At 40.0% G+C, this 16,683-nt stretch overlaps 1 protein-coding gene across 5 annotated transcripts; it reads right to left on the bottom strand.

Annotated features, from left to right (window-relative positions):
- Positions 1-417: 417 nt before the first annotated feature.
- Positions 418-8,801, bottom strand: LOC148900001 (class I histocompatibility antigen, F10 alpha chain-like). Of its 5 annotated transcripts, XM_088991683.1 has the most exons (8): positions 8,620-8,800; positions 7,609-7,676; positions 5,388-5,472; positions 4,981-5,259; positions 2,898-3,206; positions 1,148-1,264; positions 1,031-1,051; positions 418-948 (listed from the first exon to the last, which is right to left on the bottom strand). In XM_088991683.1, the coding sequence occupies exons 1-8, from the start codon at positions 8,678-8,680 to the stop codon at positions 797-799; spliced, it is 1,092 nt and encodes a 363-aa protein (XP_088847809.1). In that variant the 5' UTR covers positions 8,681-8,800; the 3' UTR covers positions 418-796. The 5 variants fall into 5 exon arrangements, with proteins under 5 accessions (XP_088847809.1, XP_088847805.1, XP_088847807.1 ...); XM_088991679.1 differs by lacking the exon at positions 5,388-5,472 and having other exon boundaries at positions 7,410-7,676; positions 8,620-8,799; XM_088991681.1 differs by lacking the exon at positions 5,388-5,472 and having other exon boundaries at positions 1,148-1,261; positions 7,410-7,676; positions 8,620-8,799.
- Positions 8,802-16,683: the final 7,882 nt, after the last annotated feature.

Below are 16,683 nucleotides of genomic sequence, written 5' to 3'. Positions count from 1 at the left end.
CCACGTAATTGGTCGCAGCAGTGAGGGGAGGTGGTTTATACATTTAAGAGACAGGCAGACGACAGAGAGAAAGTGAGAAACTGGATACAAAACGGTGACATTTGGACTCGTTTCAACGTTGATAGTTCAAAGGCAGAGTGTAGACTGCGAGGTTAAAATTCACATCAATGAGGCTCCACAAATAACCCGCACAAGCAATCCGTACACTTGATGCAAAAAGCTATCAACCCAGCTAAACAGAACACAATTGATGAGGAACTAGGTAAAATTATCGCAGAGAAAGCACCTAAAAGGGATCATTCCTCAAGATGGTGAAAGAAGGAGGCTACATTCCTCATCAAGTGTTTAATGCTGATGAAACCGGCCATTCCATTCGATCAAGCCATCAACGACCATCACAAAGGTCAATAAAACGACTTTAGTATACAGTACAGTTTATTCATTTAATTATAATACCACAGCACATTTATTATACATAAAATAAGGTAGATTTCGTGTAGATTTAAGCCTTGGAAAGTTAGAAAATTATGTTTTATGGGGACCTGGGAACGGATTATTCTCATTTGAATGGTTTCCTATGGGAAATTATTTTTTGGGATACACACTTTTCGCCTTACACACTGTCTGGGAACCAATTAAGTTCGTAAGCCAAGGTATCACCGTACTTAGAAAAGGGTGGCCCGCTTGTCTCGTGGTTGGCGTGTCGCCTTCACAGTGCGGAGGTACTGGGTTCGATTTTTAGCTCCGACCTCTTTTGGACCACAGGTAAAGGCCGACGAAGAACCAACCCCCGCCACTAAGCCAGCGGTACGTTGTCATCGAGCCCAAGAGAGGCAAGCGGCATGCGGTCTGTCATACGTGGCTCCTCTGCGGGTTGCGTCGACCTACTCGTCTTGCTCAGCATTTGACGTTCACTTTCGCTTGAATGCTCGGAACTTGCGTCACTCGCTGCAGAAAAGCACAAAGTCACACCCGTCAAGACGTTTTGGTGCGAGGATCCAAACAGAGTGACAAAAGAGTTCGGACTTACAAGAAGACGGAGTGCCAATATCTGAAACGAAAGAGGAGAACATTGCCAATTACTTCATCTGACCAATGACAGGAGCCCAAAGATCTCGGAAGGAAAGAAAAACATGGCGTCCCTCACCACGATTGCAGTTCCGACGCCTCATAATGATGACGACCATGGCCGCGATGACGACCGCCAGAGCGATGACCGCCGACACGGCAGCGATGATGACCATTTTATTCTTTGTTTCTGCTTCTTAAAACAAAAAAAGTTTGACGTGTCCAGGAAAGGATGGGAGTGGAGAAGAAGAAGTGACTTAAGCCAGAACAGGAACAATGACCATGACAGGAACAGTTACTAGACGAGACAGGACATAAGCTGTGCTCAATGCAATTCACAACAGGGCTTGATCGACCCAGGAACAGGACCTGAGAGTTGACCAGGAAAGGACAGGAGCAATTCCCAGAATTGAATTGAGCAGGAACAGTAACGAGCCAGGGAAACAGCTGTCAAAAGAAAAAGACTGTATCCATGACAAGACAGTAACGAGGATAGTAGCAGGACAGGAATAATTTTTTAATAATAAATATATAAATAATTGAATTGAACAGAAACCGTAACCGAGCCAGAAAAAGAGCTGTCACAAGAAAAAGACTGGCACAGTTGACAAGACAGGAGTAGTGACGAGGAGTGTAGCAGGACAGGACTAATTCCCGGAATTGAACAGGAATGATAACCGAGCCAGGAAAAGAGCTGGCACAAGAATGAGACTTGCACAGTTATACAGCAAGACAGGAGTAGTAACGAGGAGAGTAGCAGGACAGGAACAATTCCCAGAATTCAATTGAACAGGAACTGTAACCGAGCCAGGAAAAGAGCTGTCACAAGAACAAGAGTGGCACAGTTGCAAGACGGGAATAGTGACGAGGAGAGTAGCAGCACAGGAACCATTCCCAGAATTGAACAAGGACAGTAACCGAACCAGGAAAACGGATGTCACAAGAACAAGACTGGCACAGTTTCATGACAAGACAGGAGTAGTGACGAGAAGAGTAGCAGGACAGGAGCAATTCCCAGAATTAAATTGAACAGGAACGGTGACTGAGACAGGAAAACGGCTGTCACAAGAACGAGACTGGCGCAGTTACACGACAAGACAGGAGTAGTGACGAGAAGAGTAGCAGGACAGGAGCAATTTCCAGAATTAAATTGAACAGGAACGGTGACTGAGACAGGAAAATGGCTGTCACAAGAACGAGACTGGAACGGTATCCATGACAAGACAGGAGTAGTGACGAGGAGCCTAGCAGTACAGCGTAGAGTAGCAGGAAAGGAGCAATTTGCAGAATTGAACAGGAACGTTAACCGAGCCAGGAAAAAAACCTGTCACAAGAACAAGACCGGCAGTTTCACGATGAGACAGGAGTAGCGGGACAGGAACAATTCCCAGAATTGAACAGGAACGGTGACCGGGCCAGAAAAAGAGCTGTCACAAGAACATGACTGGCACAGTTACAGGACAAGACAGGAGTAGTGACGAGGAGTGTAGCAGGACAGGAGTAATTCCCAGAATTGAACAGGAACAGTGACCAAAACCAGGAAAACAGCTGTCACCAGAACGAGACTGGCACAGTTACATGTCAAGACATGAGTAAAGATGAGGCAAGTAGCAGGACAGAGTATGGACAAAGGCAAGAACAGGACACAAGCAGTCCTTGGGACAGGACTAGAGAAGAGGACGTGAGCAGGACATGAAAAGTGACCAGAGGACAGGAACAGTCCTGAGAACTGGACCAAAAAACAGGACCTGTGGATGTGTTTTAGCAGAGACCAAAATCCCGCCTGCTGATTTTGAGGACACAATTCACCCGGGTTGATGGTTCCTCACCCTCATTGCGTACGTTGCTCAGGATCTTTCTTCTCTCCAACTTGGTGACAATTTCACCCTGGACGCCGGCCATCTGAAAGACGCATTGGTACTGGCCCTCCACCTCGTCCGTCATCTCCACTTTTAGGTCCGCCGTCATCTGGAAGGTTCCGTCGTGGTTGGGTAGGATCTGGCCGGCATCCACGTCCTCGTGGAGCTGCTCGCCGTCTTTCCTCCAGAAAAGGTCGGCCACGTCCGGGTAGAAACCTGTCGCGTGGCACGTGACCGGAGAGGACGGCGTCTTCTGAAGAAGAGAAACCCTTGGTTGCTCTGCACAGGAAAAGACAACACGAGAACAAAATGGAGGATGGAACGTCGTCGCGTTCTGGGCACAAAGTCCAAGATGGTCGCGCAATGAAGACCCTGCGCATACTTGCATTTTTTAAATGGATTTTTGCATCAGATCCAAAAGTGTGTAGTACTCAGGAACTGTGTTGAGGTGAATGAGTTTGCTTCATTTGGCCCAAATGACTTCTTGATGTCAGGGAGTCACAGTGAAGTTATGTGAGGACTTCCAATTTAGAAAAAGACATTTTCTTCTATTTCGCGGCATCTTAGACAAAAGATGTGCTACGGCGCCATCTTTTCCCATTGATGTGTCACTGAACCATGTTGAAATAAGTTGAAGAGTTTCATTCTGGAATAAAAAGGCCTCGAAGAACTATTTAGTGAAGTTGAGTTTGTTATTTATTTATGTGTTATTTGTGATTAGTTTTTATGACTACAAGATGGCGCCATGAGAGTGGCTGCCTTTCCAGCAGCTCCCGTATTTTGTTGTTCTACTTCTTTCTTTCCTCTTCCTTTCATAACTTTGCTGTTGTGAAAGGTAAATGTCTCCACGGTGAGACGAATAAAGGTACATCCAATTCAATCCAATACAGTGGTTTCACCTAAATACAAACAACACCTCCGTCTTGGTATCAACGAACAATGACTGCTATTTGAGTTACTTAGCTATCTATTAGCTAGCTAGCTTTCTATCTGAGTTACTTCCGGGTTGAGTGAAGGCCGAGCTAGCTACCTGTTAGCTATCTATTAGCTAGCTAGCTTTCTATCTGAGTGACTTTCGGGTTAAGTGAAGGCCTAGCTAGCTATCTGTTAGCTATCTATTAGCTATTTAGCTTTCTATCAGTTACTTAGCTATCTATTAGCTAGCTAGCGTTCTATCTGAGTTACTTCCGGGTTGAGTGAAGGCCAGACTAGCTATCTATTAGGTAGCTTTCTATCAGAGTTAATTAGCTATCTATTAGCTGTCTATTAGCTAGCTAGCGTTCTATCTGAGTTACTTCCGGGTTGAGTGAAGGCCGAGCTAGCTACCTGTTAGCTATCTATTAGCTAGCTAGCTTTCTATCTGAGTGACTTTCGGGTTAAGTGAAGGGCTAGCTAGCTATCTGTTAGCTATCTATTAGCTATTTAGCTTTCTATCAGTTACTTAGCTATCTATTAGCTAGCTAGCGTTCTATCTGAGTTACTTCCGGGTTGAGTGAAGGCCAGACTAGCTATCTATTAGGTAGCTTTCTATCAGAGTTAATTAGCTATCTATTAGCTGTCTATTAGCTAGCTAGCGTTCTATCTGAGTTACTTCCGGGTTGAGTGAAGGCCGAGCTAGCTACCTGTTAGCTATCTATTAGCTAGCTAGCTTTCTATCTGAGTGACTTTCGGGTTAAGTGAAGGGCTAGCCAGCTATCTGTTAGCTAGCTATTAGCTATTTAGCTATCTATTAGCTAGCTAGCGTTCTATCTGAGTTACTTCCGGGTTGAGTGAAGGCCAGACTAGCTATCTATTAGGTAGCTTTCTATCAGAGTTAATTAGCTATCTATTAGCTGTCTATTAGCTAGCTAGCGTTCTATCTGAGTTACTTCTGGGTTGAGTGAAGGCCAGGCTAGCTATCTGTTAGCTATCTATTCGATATGTAGCTTTTGATATATTTGATTTATTCTGGGTTTCGAAAGGTGCTGATAAATGAAATTTTTATTATTATTATTATTATTTTGTGTGTTATTGTTCAAGAACCACATTTGATCCATGCTGTGACCCTTCCTACCTTTTCTCATCAAGACTTTCCGCCCGTAGTCGAGCAGCCTCCGCAACAAAGAAGGACAAATCTCGGTGTAATAATGCTTCCTGTATTCTTTTTGAGCCGGGTCGCGGTTCCACTTGAGTTTGGTGATGAAAGCTTGCGGTTTGGACGAAACGTAGGTCATGGTTTTGGTGTCCAGCGCGATGAAATGTTCTCCGTCGTAGCTGTGTTGATTGCATCCATCTGCCAGGTCTGTCTCATCGTTCCACTCGCAGCCAAACATCCACTGGAGAAGGTGAACGCCTAAAAAAAAAAAACAACACGTTTTAAAGGACAACCGACACCTCGGGACAAGTTGCGTCCATAATTTGTAAAATGACTTCTACGGAGCGCATTTGACAAAGATTCCACCGCATATAGCTATATTTTACCTTTTAAGACTCGCGCTAAATATTCAGGAAGTCTTGTTTTCGAGTTGATGACGAAGCCTGATGTGACGTCACGGAGGGAACGCCCCTGACCGAGAAAGCGACACACAATGCATTTTGGGTACTTTTTTCGTGTTGATCGTGTTGTTGTTCACCGTGTTGATCGTGAAATTAGAAGGAAAACTACATAAATAACGCGATGGTGAATCGTGTGTCGCAGCCAATTGCGGTAACACGCATAAATAAGGTGCAAGTTGACACAAATTCCCAACGGACAAATCAGCCCATTTGCAACGGAGCTCGTGCGCCATCTTGTGCATTTTCTGGGCGCTACATTGGAGTCCAGATGGCTCGAATTGATACGGAAGGACTTCTTTAATCGATTGCAAACATGTATGCTTTCCTCTTCAGAACTATTTGAATCATATTCATACAGGTAAAATCCGAGTCACGACCGGGATCCGTTCCGACAAAACAGTCGTAAGTCAAACGGTCGTAAGTCGAGATCCATTCAAAATGACTGATGTGACGTTTACTCAACCGGATAGTATACGATGTCAAGGTATCTATCTAGCTATCTTCTAGTTAGCTAGATTTCTATCTATTTGAGTTACTTCCGGGTTGAGTGGCTGCCGCTGCTAATTTATTTGCTATCTATTAGCAATATATTTGCTATCAGTTATCTAGCTAAATATCTAGCTAGCTATCTACTATCTATATAGCTATAGAGCTCTCTATCTAGCTATTTATTAGCTAGCTAGCTTTCTATGTATTTGAGTTACTTCCGGGTTGAGTGAACGCTGGCGCGTTTGGCTGCCGCTGCTGATTTATTTGCTATCTATTAGCAATATATTTGCTATCAGTTATCTAGCTAAATATCTAGCTAGCTATCTACTATCTATATAGCTATAGAGCTCTCTATCTAGCTATTTATTAGCTAGCTAGCTTTCTATGTATTTGAGTTACTTCCGGGTTGAGTGAACGCTGGCGCGTTTGGCTGCCGCTGCTGATTTATTTGCTATCTATTAGCAATATATTTGCTATCAGTTATCTAGCTAAATATCTAGCTAGCTATCTACTATCTATATAGCTATAGAGCTCTCTATCTAGCTATTTATTAGCTAGCTAGCTTTCTATGTATTTGAGTTACTTCCGGGTTGAGTGAACGCTGGCGCGTTTGGCTGCCGCTGCTGATTTATTTGCTATCTATTAGCGATATATTTGCTATCTATCTGTCTACCTAGCTATCTATTAGCTATACAGCTATAGAGCTCTTTATCGAGCTATCTATTAGCTAGCTAACTTTCTATCTATTTGAGTTACTTCCGGGTTGAGTGAACTCTGGCGCATGTAGCTGCCGCTACTAATTTATTTGCTGTCTATTAGCGATATATTTGCTATCTATCTGTCTACCTATATTTACAATCTATTACATATTTGGTATATAATAGTATTCAATAGAAAATTTTGCATAAAAACAACAGATTGACATACTGTATATATTATTATTGTTGTTTTTGTTACTTCAGGTTTGAGTGAACGCTGGCGTGTGTGGCTGCCACTGCTCACCCGCAGAAAAAATATCCTGTGACTGTAAAGTGTCCTTGAGAATTTTGAAAGGCGCTTATAAATGAAATGTATTATTATTATTATGATTATTATAACTGGATGAGTAACAAGAAAGCATCTGTTCCAAATCTGAACTCTCTGAAGCCATTGTTTTGATTCTGGAGCAAAGCAGTTTGTGAAGGAGTAACCTAGCGTGATGTCACGAACAAGGGGGCGGGACTTTCTGAATCTGCCCAGTTCCGACCTCATTTTGTGGCGGTTTTGAAACACGTTAAGTCATTTTTATTGATGTTTTGCATTTGACTAAAAATATCAGCCTGCTGGTTTTGGGTATTTTAGATGCTTTAAAACGTTTTTTTCTAATATCAGTTAGGAAACAAAAAAATGGTGTCGGTTGTCCTTTAACCCCCAAATTGACCGAGCCGCCGGGGGGGAAGGTCAGTCAAGGTTAACCACCTCCCGTATGATTGAAGCGCTGCTTGGCGACTGCGATGTTAACGCCGAAGACGCGCTCGATGACTATGTTTTTCTGCGTCTCCTTTTCCCAGTAGTCGGGGTCGTCCACGGTCATCATCTCCATCCAGTCTTGCTTAGCCTCCGATTTCTTGCTTAGGCTGTCGTAACGTATGAACTCCACTCCGTCCATGTAACCCACCTCGATGTAGGCAGGGAAGCCAGCAAGGTCCGTAGACGCCGTTCGGAAATATCTCAGTGTGTGAATCACTGAAAGAAATTAGTGGGGGGGTTGGACACGTGATGAATATTTAATATTTTCAATGAAACAATGTTTGATTCATCCTCCCAACATTCATAACATCGATTCTCTTACCACCCTCAAGTCCCATTTCAAAACCCGCCTATTTAAAATTGCATTTTCTGTTTAGCTCTCTCTCTCTTGTTTCTATTTATAATTGTATTTTATTTATTGTATTGGATTGGATTGGATATGCCTTTATTAGTCTCACAGTGGAGAAATTTACATTTATTCTATTTGTGATTGTATTTTATTGATTATAGTACCTATGCCTGTCTGTGACTGTAAAGCGTCCTTGAGAGCTTTGAAAGGCTTAAAATGTAATGTATTATTGTTATTATTATTATCAAACCCACCTGTTTAAACTTGTTTTCATGGTCAAGTTTAATCTGCTATTTTATTATGTATTTATGTATTGTTTTATTCATGGTTTTATTGTTATGTGGATTGTTTTTATTGTAAAGTGTGCTTGGGTGTTCAGAAAGGCGCTTGTAAATTAAATGTATTTTAAAAACTTAAAGCGTTGTTTTGTTGTTATTAACAACAAACACATTGTTGTTATTAACAACAAAAACGAAACATTATTAAAACAAATAAACATGATATAACCGTATACTGTATTTTCAACGGAATTTCGATGTTTACTGGTGTGACAGTTTTGTTTTATTTATTTTACTTACGTTCGTCGGTCTTTATTTATTTATTTATTTATTTTTAGTTTCGCTTTGCAACTCGAAGTCGTGTACTGTGTACAGTAAAGCTATAATTCCAAAATAAAGGATTTTGGAGTTGACATCTTAACTACAACATTTAATCATTTTTGTGCTCTTGACTTGTGTTTATCTGACGTTTGTCAATATCGATCAACTCTCATTCGACAAAAAAACAGTGCAATAACGCCTTGAAACTCACCTGGCGTCACGTTGTCTATTCCAACACACAACACGAGAAATAAAAGCGTTTTGACGGTCATGCTAAGCACGAAAATAAAATAAAAAGACGCGGTTTGTTAACTTTGAACGAAATCGAAAGTAAAGCGATATTACAACAGCGTCAAACGGGGACGACCAGAATGGGTCGTCCAACCTTCTACGGCAACGCCACTCGGACAAAACAGACGAAACGCATACCCTCCGATAAAAAAAATAATATGTATACTGTATTTCATTTATAAGCGTCTTTCAAACTGTCAAAGACACTCTACAGGCACAGGATATTGTGATCTCTCCATCCATCCATCCATCCATCCATCCATCCAGTTTTCTACATCTATATCCATCCATCCAGTATCTATATCTACATCCATCCATCCATCCAGTTTTCTATATCTACATCCATCCATCCATCCAGTTTTCTATATCTACATCCGTCCATCCAGTTTTCTATATCTACATCCATCCATCCATCCAGTTTTCTACATCTACATCCATCCATCCAGTTTGCTACATCTACATCCATCCATCCAGTTTTTTATATCTACATCCAACCATCCAATTTTCTACATCTACATCCATCCATCCAGTTTTCTATATCTACATCCATCTATCCATCCATCCAGTTTTCTATATTTACATCCATCCATTCAGTTTTCTATATCTACATCCATCCATCCATCCAGTTTTCTACATCTACATCCATCCATCCAGTTTGCTACATCTACATCCATCCATCCAGTTTTCTACATCTACATCCATCCATCCAGTTTGCTACATCTACATCCATCCATCCAGTTTTTTATATCTACATCCAACCATCCAATTTTCTACATCTACATCCATCCATCCAGTTTTCTATATCTACATCCATCTATCCATCCATCCAGTTTTCTATATTTACATCCATCCATTCAGTTTTCTATATCTAAATCCATCCATCCATCCAGTTTTTTATATCTACATCCATCCATCCAGTTTTCTATATCTACATCCATCCATCCAGTTTTCTATATCTACATCCATCCATCCATCCATACAGTTTTTTATACAGTAAAGTCTCGTTATATCGATATTCAATGGAGTCCGAAAAAATATTGATATAACCGGGACTATCGATATATCCGACCCTGTTTGCATGTAATTTTCTCCGTGCGTGCATAGAAATAGTATCGATATAACCGGGACTATCGATATATCCGATATCGATATAACGAGACTTTACTGTATATACATCCATCCATCCATCCAGTTTTTTATATATACATCCATCCATCCATACAGTTTTCTATTTCTACATCCATCCATCCATCCAGTTTTCTATATCTACATCCATCCATGACTGCATAAGTTTGAAAATCTCCGTCCGCCCTCCCATCACGAACTTTTGTGGGCAAAGAAAACGGTCGTTCGCCGATAACAAATTTTGGAGTCGCACGAAAAACTCTCCCTGTGTGTTTAGCACGCCACTAATATGAGAGCAGCATGTTAGCAAATCCTCTTTGCATATCGCCTGCCAAAGCATATCCTGAACTTTTGTGTATGCGTGTGTGTGGTTTGTCATTGGCTGTCATGGCGAACTTTTTTGTCCCTTCAATGGACGCTGCAAGGTTCTTTTTTTTTCTGTCAAGACCAACCAACACAAACATCTGAACTTGAACACACTCAGCCTTGACAACAATTCTTGCAGTAAACACGTCGCCGCTCAATTTGAAAGTGCAGTGTACACTTGAGTGGGCAGATGTAAATGCACATTTCGATTATTTACATTTTTGATGTTTTAAAATGTCAACAAAATGTCAGCTTTCTATCAAAAATGGCGGTAATAATAATAATAATAATAATACATTTCATTTATAAGCGTCTTTCAAAACTCTCAAAGACACTTTACAGGCACAGGATAAGATTTTTTTTTCTGCGGGTGAGCAGCGCAACCTGGAATTGTACCACTACCACTAAATATAAAATAGGTCATCGGCATAATAACATTCAAATAAAGTAAAACTACTCACAATTTGACGACAATGCTCTTTTGATTCAAGTACAGTGATACCTTGGCTTACGAACTTAATTGGTTCCCAGACAGAGTGTGTTAGTTAGTGTTAGTTATTTATTGCATGTCCAGTTTAACGATTCTCAAAAATGGCCGATTTTAGGATGATATTCCAGTGTGAAACCACATGTTGGCCATTGATTTATTTTGATTGATATCAAAACAAGTGAAATTTTCTCACTTAAAGGACAACTGACACCAGCGGACAAGTTGCGTCCATAATTTGTAAAATCACTTCAAATGACTTCTACTGAGCGCATTTTACAAAGATTCCAAAAGGATAGAAAAACAAGATATTATAAGCATAATAAAATGAAAAAGGTCAACTGTATAGTGTAAACGTGCAAAACCGTTTTATAAAAAACTGTGCATACTGCAAGTATCAAGAAAGTCATATTGATATATGTAGCTGTATTGCGTCAACCCATATTTACAGTACAAGTGTCCAGTTTTTATTTATTTATTTATGATTTGTTTTTAATTTGTTTTTGATTTGTTTTTTTATTTATTTGTAATTTGTATTTTTTATTTTTTATTTTTTTTTTTTATTTTTATTTTTTATTTTTTATTTTTTATTTTTTATTTTTTATTTTTTATTTTTTATTTTATTATTGTTTATTTTTTAATTAATTATTTTAATTAATTTTTTTACATATTTTTTTTTAATGTATGTGTTTTTTCCCTTCACATGTGATTATTGAGAATTGCGAAGCCTGACAGCAGTCGGTAGGAACGAGCGGCGGTACCTCTCCTTCTTGCATCGTGTGTGTAACAGTCTCTGGCTGTGTGGGCAGGAGTGGGTGGGAGGGGCTGTCCATCATAGCTTTTAGATTAGCAAAGACTTCTTTAATGGATTGCAAATATTTATGCTTTCCTCTTCAGAACTATTTGAATCATATTCATAACTGGATGAGTAACAAGAAAGCATCTTCTCCGAATCTGACTTCTCTGAAGCCATTGTTTTGATTCTGGAGCAAGGCAGTTTGTGAAGGAGTATCCTGGCGTGATGTCATGAGAAAAGGGGGCAGGACTTTCTGAATCTCCCCCAGTTCGGAGTTCATTTTGTGGCAGTTTTGGGACACTTGAAATCATTTTTATTGGTGTTTTGCATTTGACTAAAAAATATCATCCTGTGTGTTTTGGGTATTTTAGATGCTATAAAACGTTTTTCTGATGTCAGTTAGGAAACAAAAAAATGGTGTCGGTTGTCCTTTAAGGGGAAGCGATGCCTTGAAGACAAACGCGTCTTTATTCCGAAGCTTGATGCTTAGCAACAAGCTTCGCTCAGTCTGAGAAACCTGCCCGTCAAATCTGCATGCGGCATTCAAATTGGGACACCCGATTGATTCCAACTCGTCTTCTCGCTTTGACAACAACAAAATCAAAAGCGGATTCTTGCCAAGTCGCCGGGGTTGTTGGTTCAAGGCACCGTCGAAACTTTGGAAGCAATCACTCTTGCTCAACTCTAAAATATTAACGGAAAGTTTTGGGCAAGCTTTGGCTGCAAATAACAGTCACAGGATAAGCTTTTCTGTGGGTGAGTAGCGGCAGCCACACGCGCCAAGGTTCACTCAACCCGGAAGTAACTCAAATAGAAAGCTAGCTAGCCAGTTCATAGATACGGTAATAATAATACATTTCATTTATAAGCACCTTTCAAAACTCTCAAGGTCACTTTACAGTCACAGGATACAGTCGCTAATAGATAGCTACCTAGCCAGCTAGTTAGCTAGCCAGCTAAACGATAGCTAGCTAGATAGCTATCGAGCCAGCTAGAGAGCTAATAGATAGCTCATAGATATATAATAATAATGTAGAAGATTTCATTACAATACACGTCATTTATAGCCGCCTATCAATTACAATTTTCATAATAATAAATATTAAATAAAAATAAAAATTTCCCCATTGTGGGACAAATAAAGGCATTGTGATTGTAATTATGAATAATAATAATAATAATAGTAATAATAATAATAATAAATGTCGTTTATAAGCGCCTTTTACAACTCTCAAGGTCACTTTACAGTCACAGGATCAGTCACAAGATTAGTTTTTCCGTGGGTAAGCAGCGGCAGCCACATGCGCCAGCGTTCACTCAACCCAGAAGTGACTCAAATAGATAGAAAGCCAGCTCGCTAGCTATCCAATCGATAGCCAACAGATACCTAGCTAGATAGCCAGCTAGAGTAAATAGCTACTTAGCTATATAGCCAGCTAGCCAGCCATATGGCTAGCTAGCCATTCAGAGCTAATAGATAGCAAATTGCTAGCAAATGATAATAATAATAGTACAGTTAGCTAATGAGCTAGATAGCCATATAGCTAATAAATAGCCAGCTACATAGCTAGCTAGCTAGCCATATAGCTAATAAATAGCAAATGGATAGCGAGTAGATAGCTAGCTAATAGATAGCAAATGGATTTTTTTTGTCCTCTATTCCCCACACCGGTCCTCAGTTAAAGCAATTTGGAGTCATAGGTTAAGTTTTTCTGTGGGTGAGCCGCGGCAGCCACACGCGCCAGCGTTCACTCAACCCAGAAGTTACTCAAATAGAAAGCTAGCTAGCTAGCCAATAGATAGCCAGCTATATAGCTAATAAATAACTGGCTAGATAGCCGGCCAAGGAGCTAGATAGCAAATAGATAGCAAACAGCTAGACAGCTGGATAGCTAGCTAAATAGCTATCTGGAGTCAGAAACAAAAGTTTTTTTTTTGTTCTCCCACTTGTTTGAACTTATTGAACGATTACAGACAAACGGTGCGCTTCTCCCGCTGTTTCAACATCTAAAACGTCAAAAGATGGCCGCGCTCCTGCCGATCGCACATAAAAAAAAAGATCCCGGACGCCGCCGCCGCCGCCGCTTTGGACACCTCTGTTAAACGCCGGCTGGCTGAGACAAAAGACGCGCAGCGGGAGCGTGTTGGCGAAACAAAATCTTTTTTGGGCTCGACGAATAAAGAAAATGATGGGAATTGATTTCTCATCGTTTGCCGGACAAACGCCGTTGAGCGTTTACCATCGTTTCTAAAAAAAACAACAACATTAACTTATTCACTCCAGTGGTAGGGTTTCTAGCTAGCTTGCTATCTGTCTGTTTGTCTGTCTATCTATCTGTCTGTCTAGCTAGCTAGCTGTCGAGCTAGCTATCTATCGAGCTATCTTTGTAACTTTCTATCTAGCTTGCTATCTGTCTGGATAGCTAGCTATCTAGGTAGCTTTCTTTCTATCCATCTCTCCATCTAACTAGCTTTCTATCTATCCATCTAGCTATCTAGCTAGCTTTCTATATAGCTATTTAGCTAGCTTTCTATGTATCGAGCTTTCTATCATGTATCCATCTAGTTAGCTATCTATCTAGCTTTATAGCTTTCTATATAGCTATCTAGCTAGCTTTCTATCTATCTAGCTTTCTATCTAGCTATCTGGCTAGCTTTCTCTCTAGCTAGCGTTCTGTCTAGCTTTCTTTCTCGCTCTATCTATCTATCTATCTATCTATCTATCTATCTATCTATCTATCTATCTATCTATCTATCTATCTATCTATCTATCTATCTATCTATCTATCTATCTATCTATCTATCTATCTATCTAGCTAGCTAGCTATCTAACTCTCCATCTATCCATCTAGCTAGCTATCTAACTAGCTTTCTATCTATCCAGCTTTCTATCATGTATCCATCTAGCTAGCTATCTATCTAGCTTTCTATCTTTCTATCTAGCTATCTAGCTAGATTTATATCTAGCTAGCTTTCTATCCAGCTATCCAGCTAGCTTTCTATCTAGCTATATAGCTAGTTCTGTGTCTAGCTAGCTTTCTATCTATCCATCTAGTTAGCTATCTAGCTAGCTTTCTTTCTATCTAGCTAGCTTTTTATCTAGCTTTCTACATATCCATCTATCAATCTAGCTAGCTATCTAACTAGCTTCCTACCTATCCAGCTTTCTATCATGTATCCATCTAGCTAGCTATCTATCTAGCTTTCTAGCTTTCTATCTAGCTATCTAGCTAGATTTATATCTAGCTAGCTTTCTATCCAGCTATCTGGCTAGCTTTCTATCTAGCTAGCTTTCTGTCTAGCTTTCTATTGAGCTAGCTATCCAGCTAGCTTTCTATCTAGCTATATAGCTAGTTCTGTGTCTACCTAGCTTTCTATCTATCCATCTAGCTAGCTATCTAGCTAGCTTTCTATCTAGCTATATAGCTAGTTCTGTGTCTACCTAGCTTTCTATCTATCCATCTATCCATCTAGCTAGCTATCTAACCGGCTTTCTATCTATCCAGCTTTCTATCATGTATCCATCTAGCTAGCTATCTATCTAGCTTTCTAGCTTTCTATCCAGCTATCTAGCTAGATTTCGATCCAGCTAGCTTTGTATCTAGCTAGCTTTCTGTCTAGCTTTCTATTGAGCTAGCTATCTAGCTAGCTTTCTATCTAGCTATTTGGCTAGTTCCCGTGTCTAGCTAGCTTTCTATCTAGCTAGCTTTTTATCTAGCTTTCTATATATCCATCTATCCATCTAGCTAACTATCTAGCTAGTTTTCTAGCTTTCTATCTAGCTAGCTTTCTATCTAGCTATCGAGCTGGCTTTCTATCGATCCATCGAGCTATCTGGCTAGCTATCTATCTATCCATCTAGATAGCTATCAGAGTCGCTTTATAGTTTCCTATCTAGCTATCTCGCTAGCTTTCTATCTAGCTAGCTTTCTATGTATCCATCTAGATAGCTAGCTGCCCGATTATCCGTTTGTGCTTCCGATCATCAAAAAATCTCAATTCTTGTAATCAAATTTGAGATGATTCTCGGTTCATGAGCCACATGCTGCTTCACCAAAATCATTCATCGTTTTTTTTTTTTTTTTTTCAGCTCGGGCCAAATTGATGCCGAGGGTGTGCCGTGGCCCCGCAGGGGCGAAAAAAGACGGGGGGGAGCGAGGACGATAAATGAAATGAGAAATGGGGGAGGATGGATGGATGGCGGATTTAGCAAAGGGCAGCTGGGACGGAATGACCAAAGTCAAGAAGAATTGATCGCTATTCGTCTTGCGAAGGTCGGCGGCCACACCCAAGTTTGGCACCGGGTGTGCAGGATGGCCACTCCCAAAGAGAATTTGTCATGTCAACAGAAAATTTGCTGTGCTAATACAGTAATATCTTGGGTTACGAACTTAACTGGTTCCCAGACAAAGTAAGAGGAAAAGTGTGTATCCCAAAAAATAATTTCCCATAGGAAACCATGAAAATGAGAATAATCTGTTCCCAGGTCCCCATAAAACACAATTTTCTACTTTCTAATTTTCAAATTTTAAGCCTTAAAACTACATAAATATACCTTATTTTATGTATAATAAATGTGCTATGGTATTATAATTAAACAACTAAACTGTACTATATAATAAAGTCGCTTTATTGACCTTTGTGATGGTCGTTGATGGCTTGATGGAATGGAGTGGCCGCTTTCATCAGCATTAAACACTTGAGGTACAAACGCTTTTCTAAACTCTTAAGGTCACTTAAGAGTGACCTTAAGAGTGCCGCTGCTCACTCTGAGTGAGCAGCGGTAGCCGCACGCGCCAGCTTTCACTCAACCTGAAAGTAACTCAAATAGAAAGATAGCTAGCTAGCTAGCTAATAGGTAATAATAATTATAATAATAATATTAATAATAATCATAATGATACATTTTATTTATAAGCAATCTTCAAAACTTAAGGCCACTTTACAGTCACAGGATAAGTTAGATAGCTAGCTAGCTAGCTAACATATAGCTAATAATAATAATAATAATAATAATAATAATACATTTCATTTATAAGCGCCTTTCAAAACTCTGAAGGTCACTTTAGTCACAGGATAAGTTAGTTAGCTAGCGAGATAGCTAGCTAGCTAATAGATAATAGTAATAACACATTTCATTTATAAGTGCCTTTCAAAACTCTGAAGGTCACTTTACAGTCACAGGATAAGTTAAATAGCTAGCAAGATAG

This window comes from Hippocampus bargibanti, linkage group LG03, assembly GCF_051943395.1.
Source record: "Hippocampus bargibanti isolate YZ-2025 linkage group LG03, ASM5194339v1, whole genome shotgun sequence".
Taxonomy (NCBI): Eukaryota; Metazoa; Chordata; class Actinopteri; order Syngnathiformes; family Syngnathidae; genus Hippocampus; species Hippocampus bargibanti.
The sequence above is the reverse complement of the archived record's forward strand: the minus strand, read 5'-3'. Positions and strand labels throughout refer to the sequence as shown.

Excerpts from the sequence above, each read along its gene's own strand:
- LOC148900001 (XM_088991679.1), bottom strand. The coding sequence starts at position 8,680 with ATGACCGTCAAAACGCTTTTATTTCTCGTGTTGTGTGTTGGAATAGAC. Across the intron at positions 5,260-7,409 it reads GCGCTTCAATCATACGGGAG|GCGTTCACCTTCTCCAGTGG; the intron begins GTGGTTAACCTT and ends TTTTTTTTTTAG. Across the intron at positions 1,052-1,147 it reads GCGTCGGAACTGCAATCGTG|ATATTGGCACTCCGTCTTCT; the intron begins GTGAGGGACGCC and ends CTTTCGTTTCAG.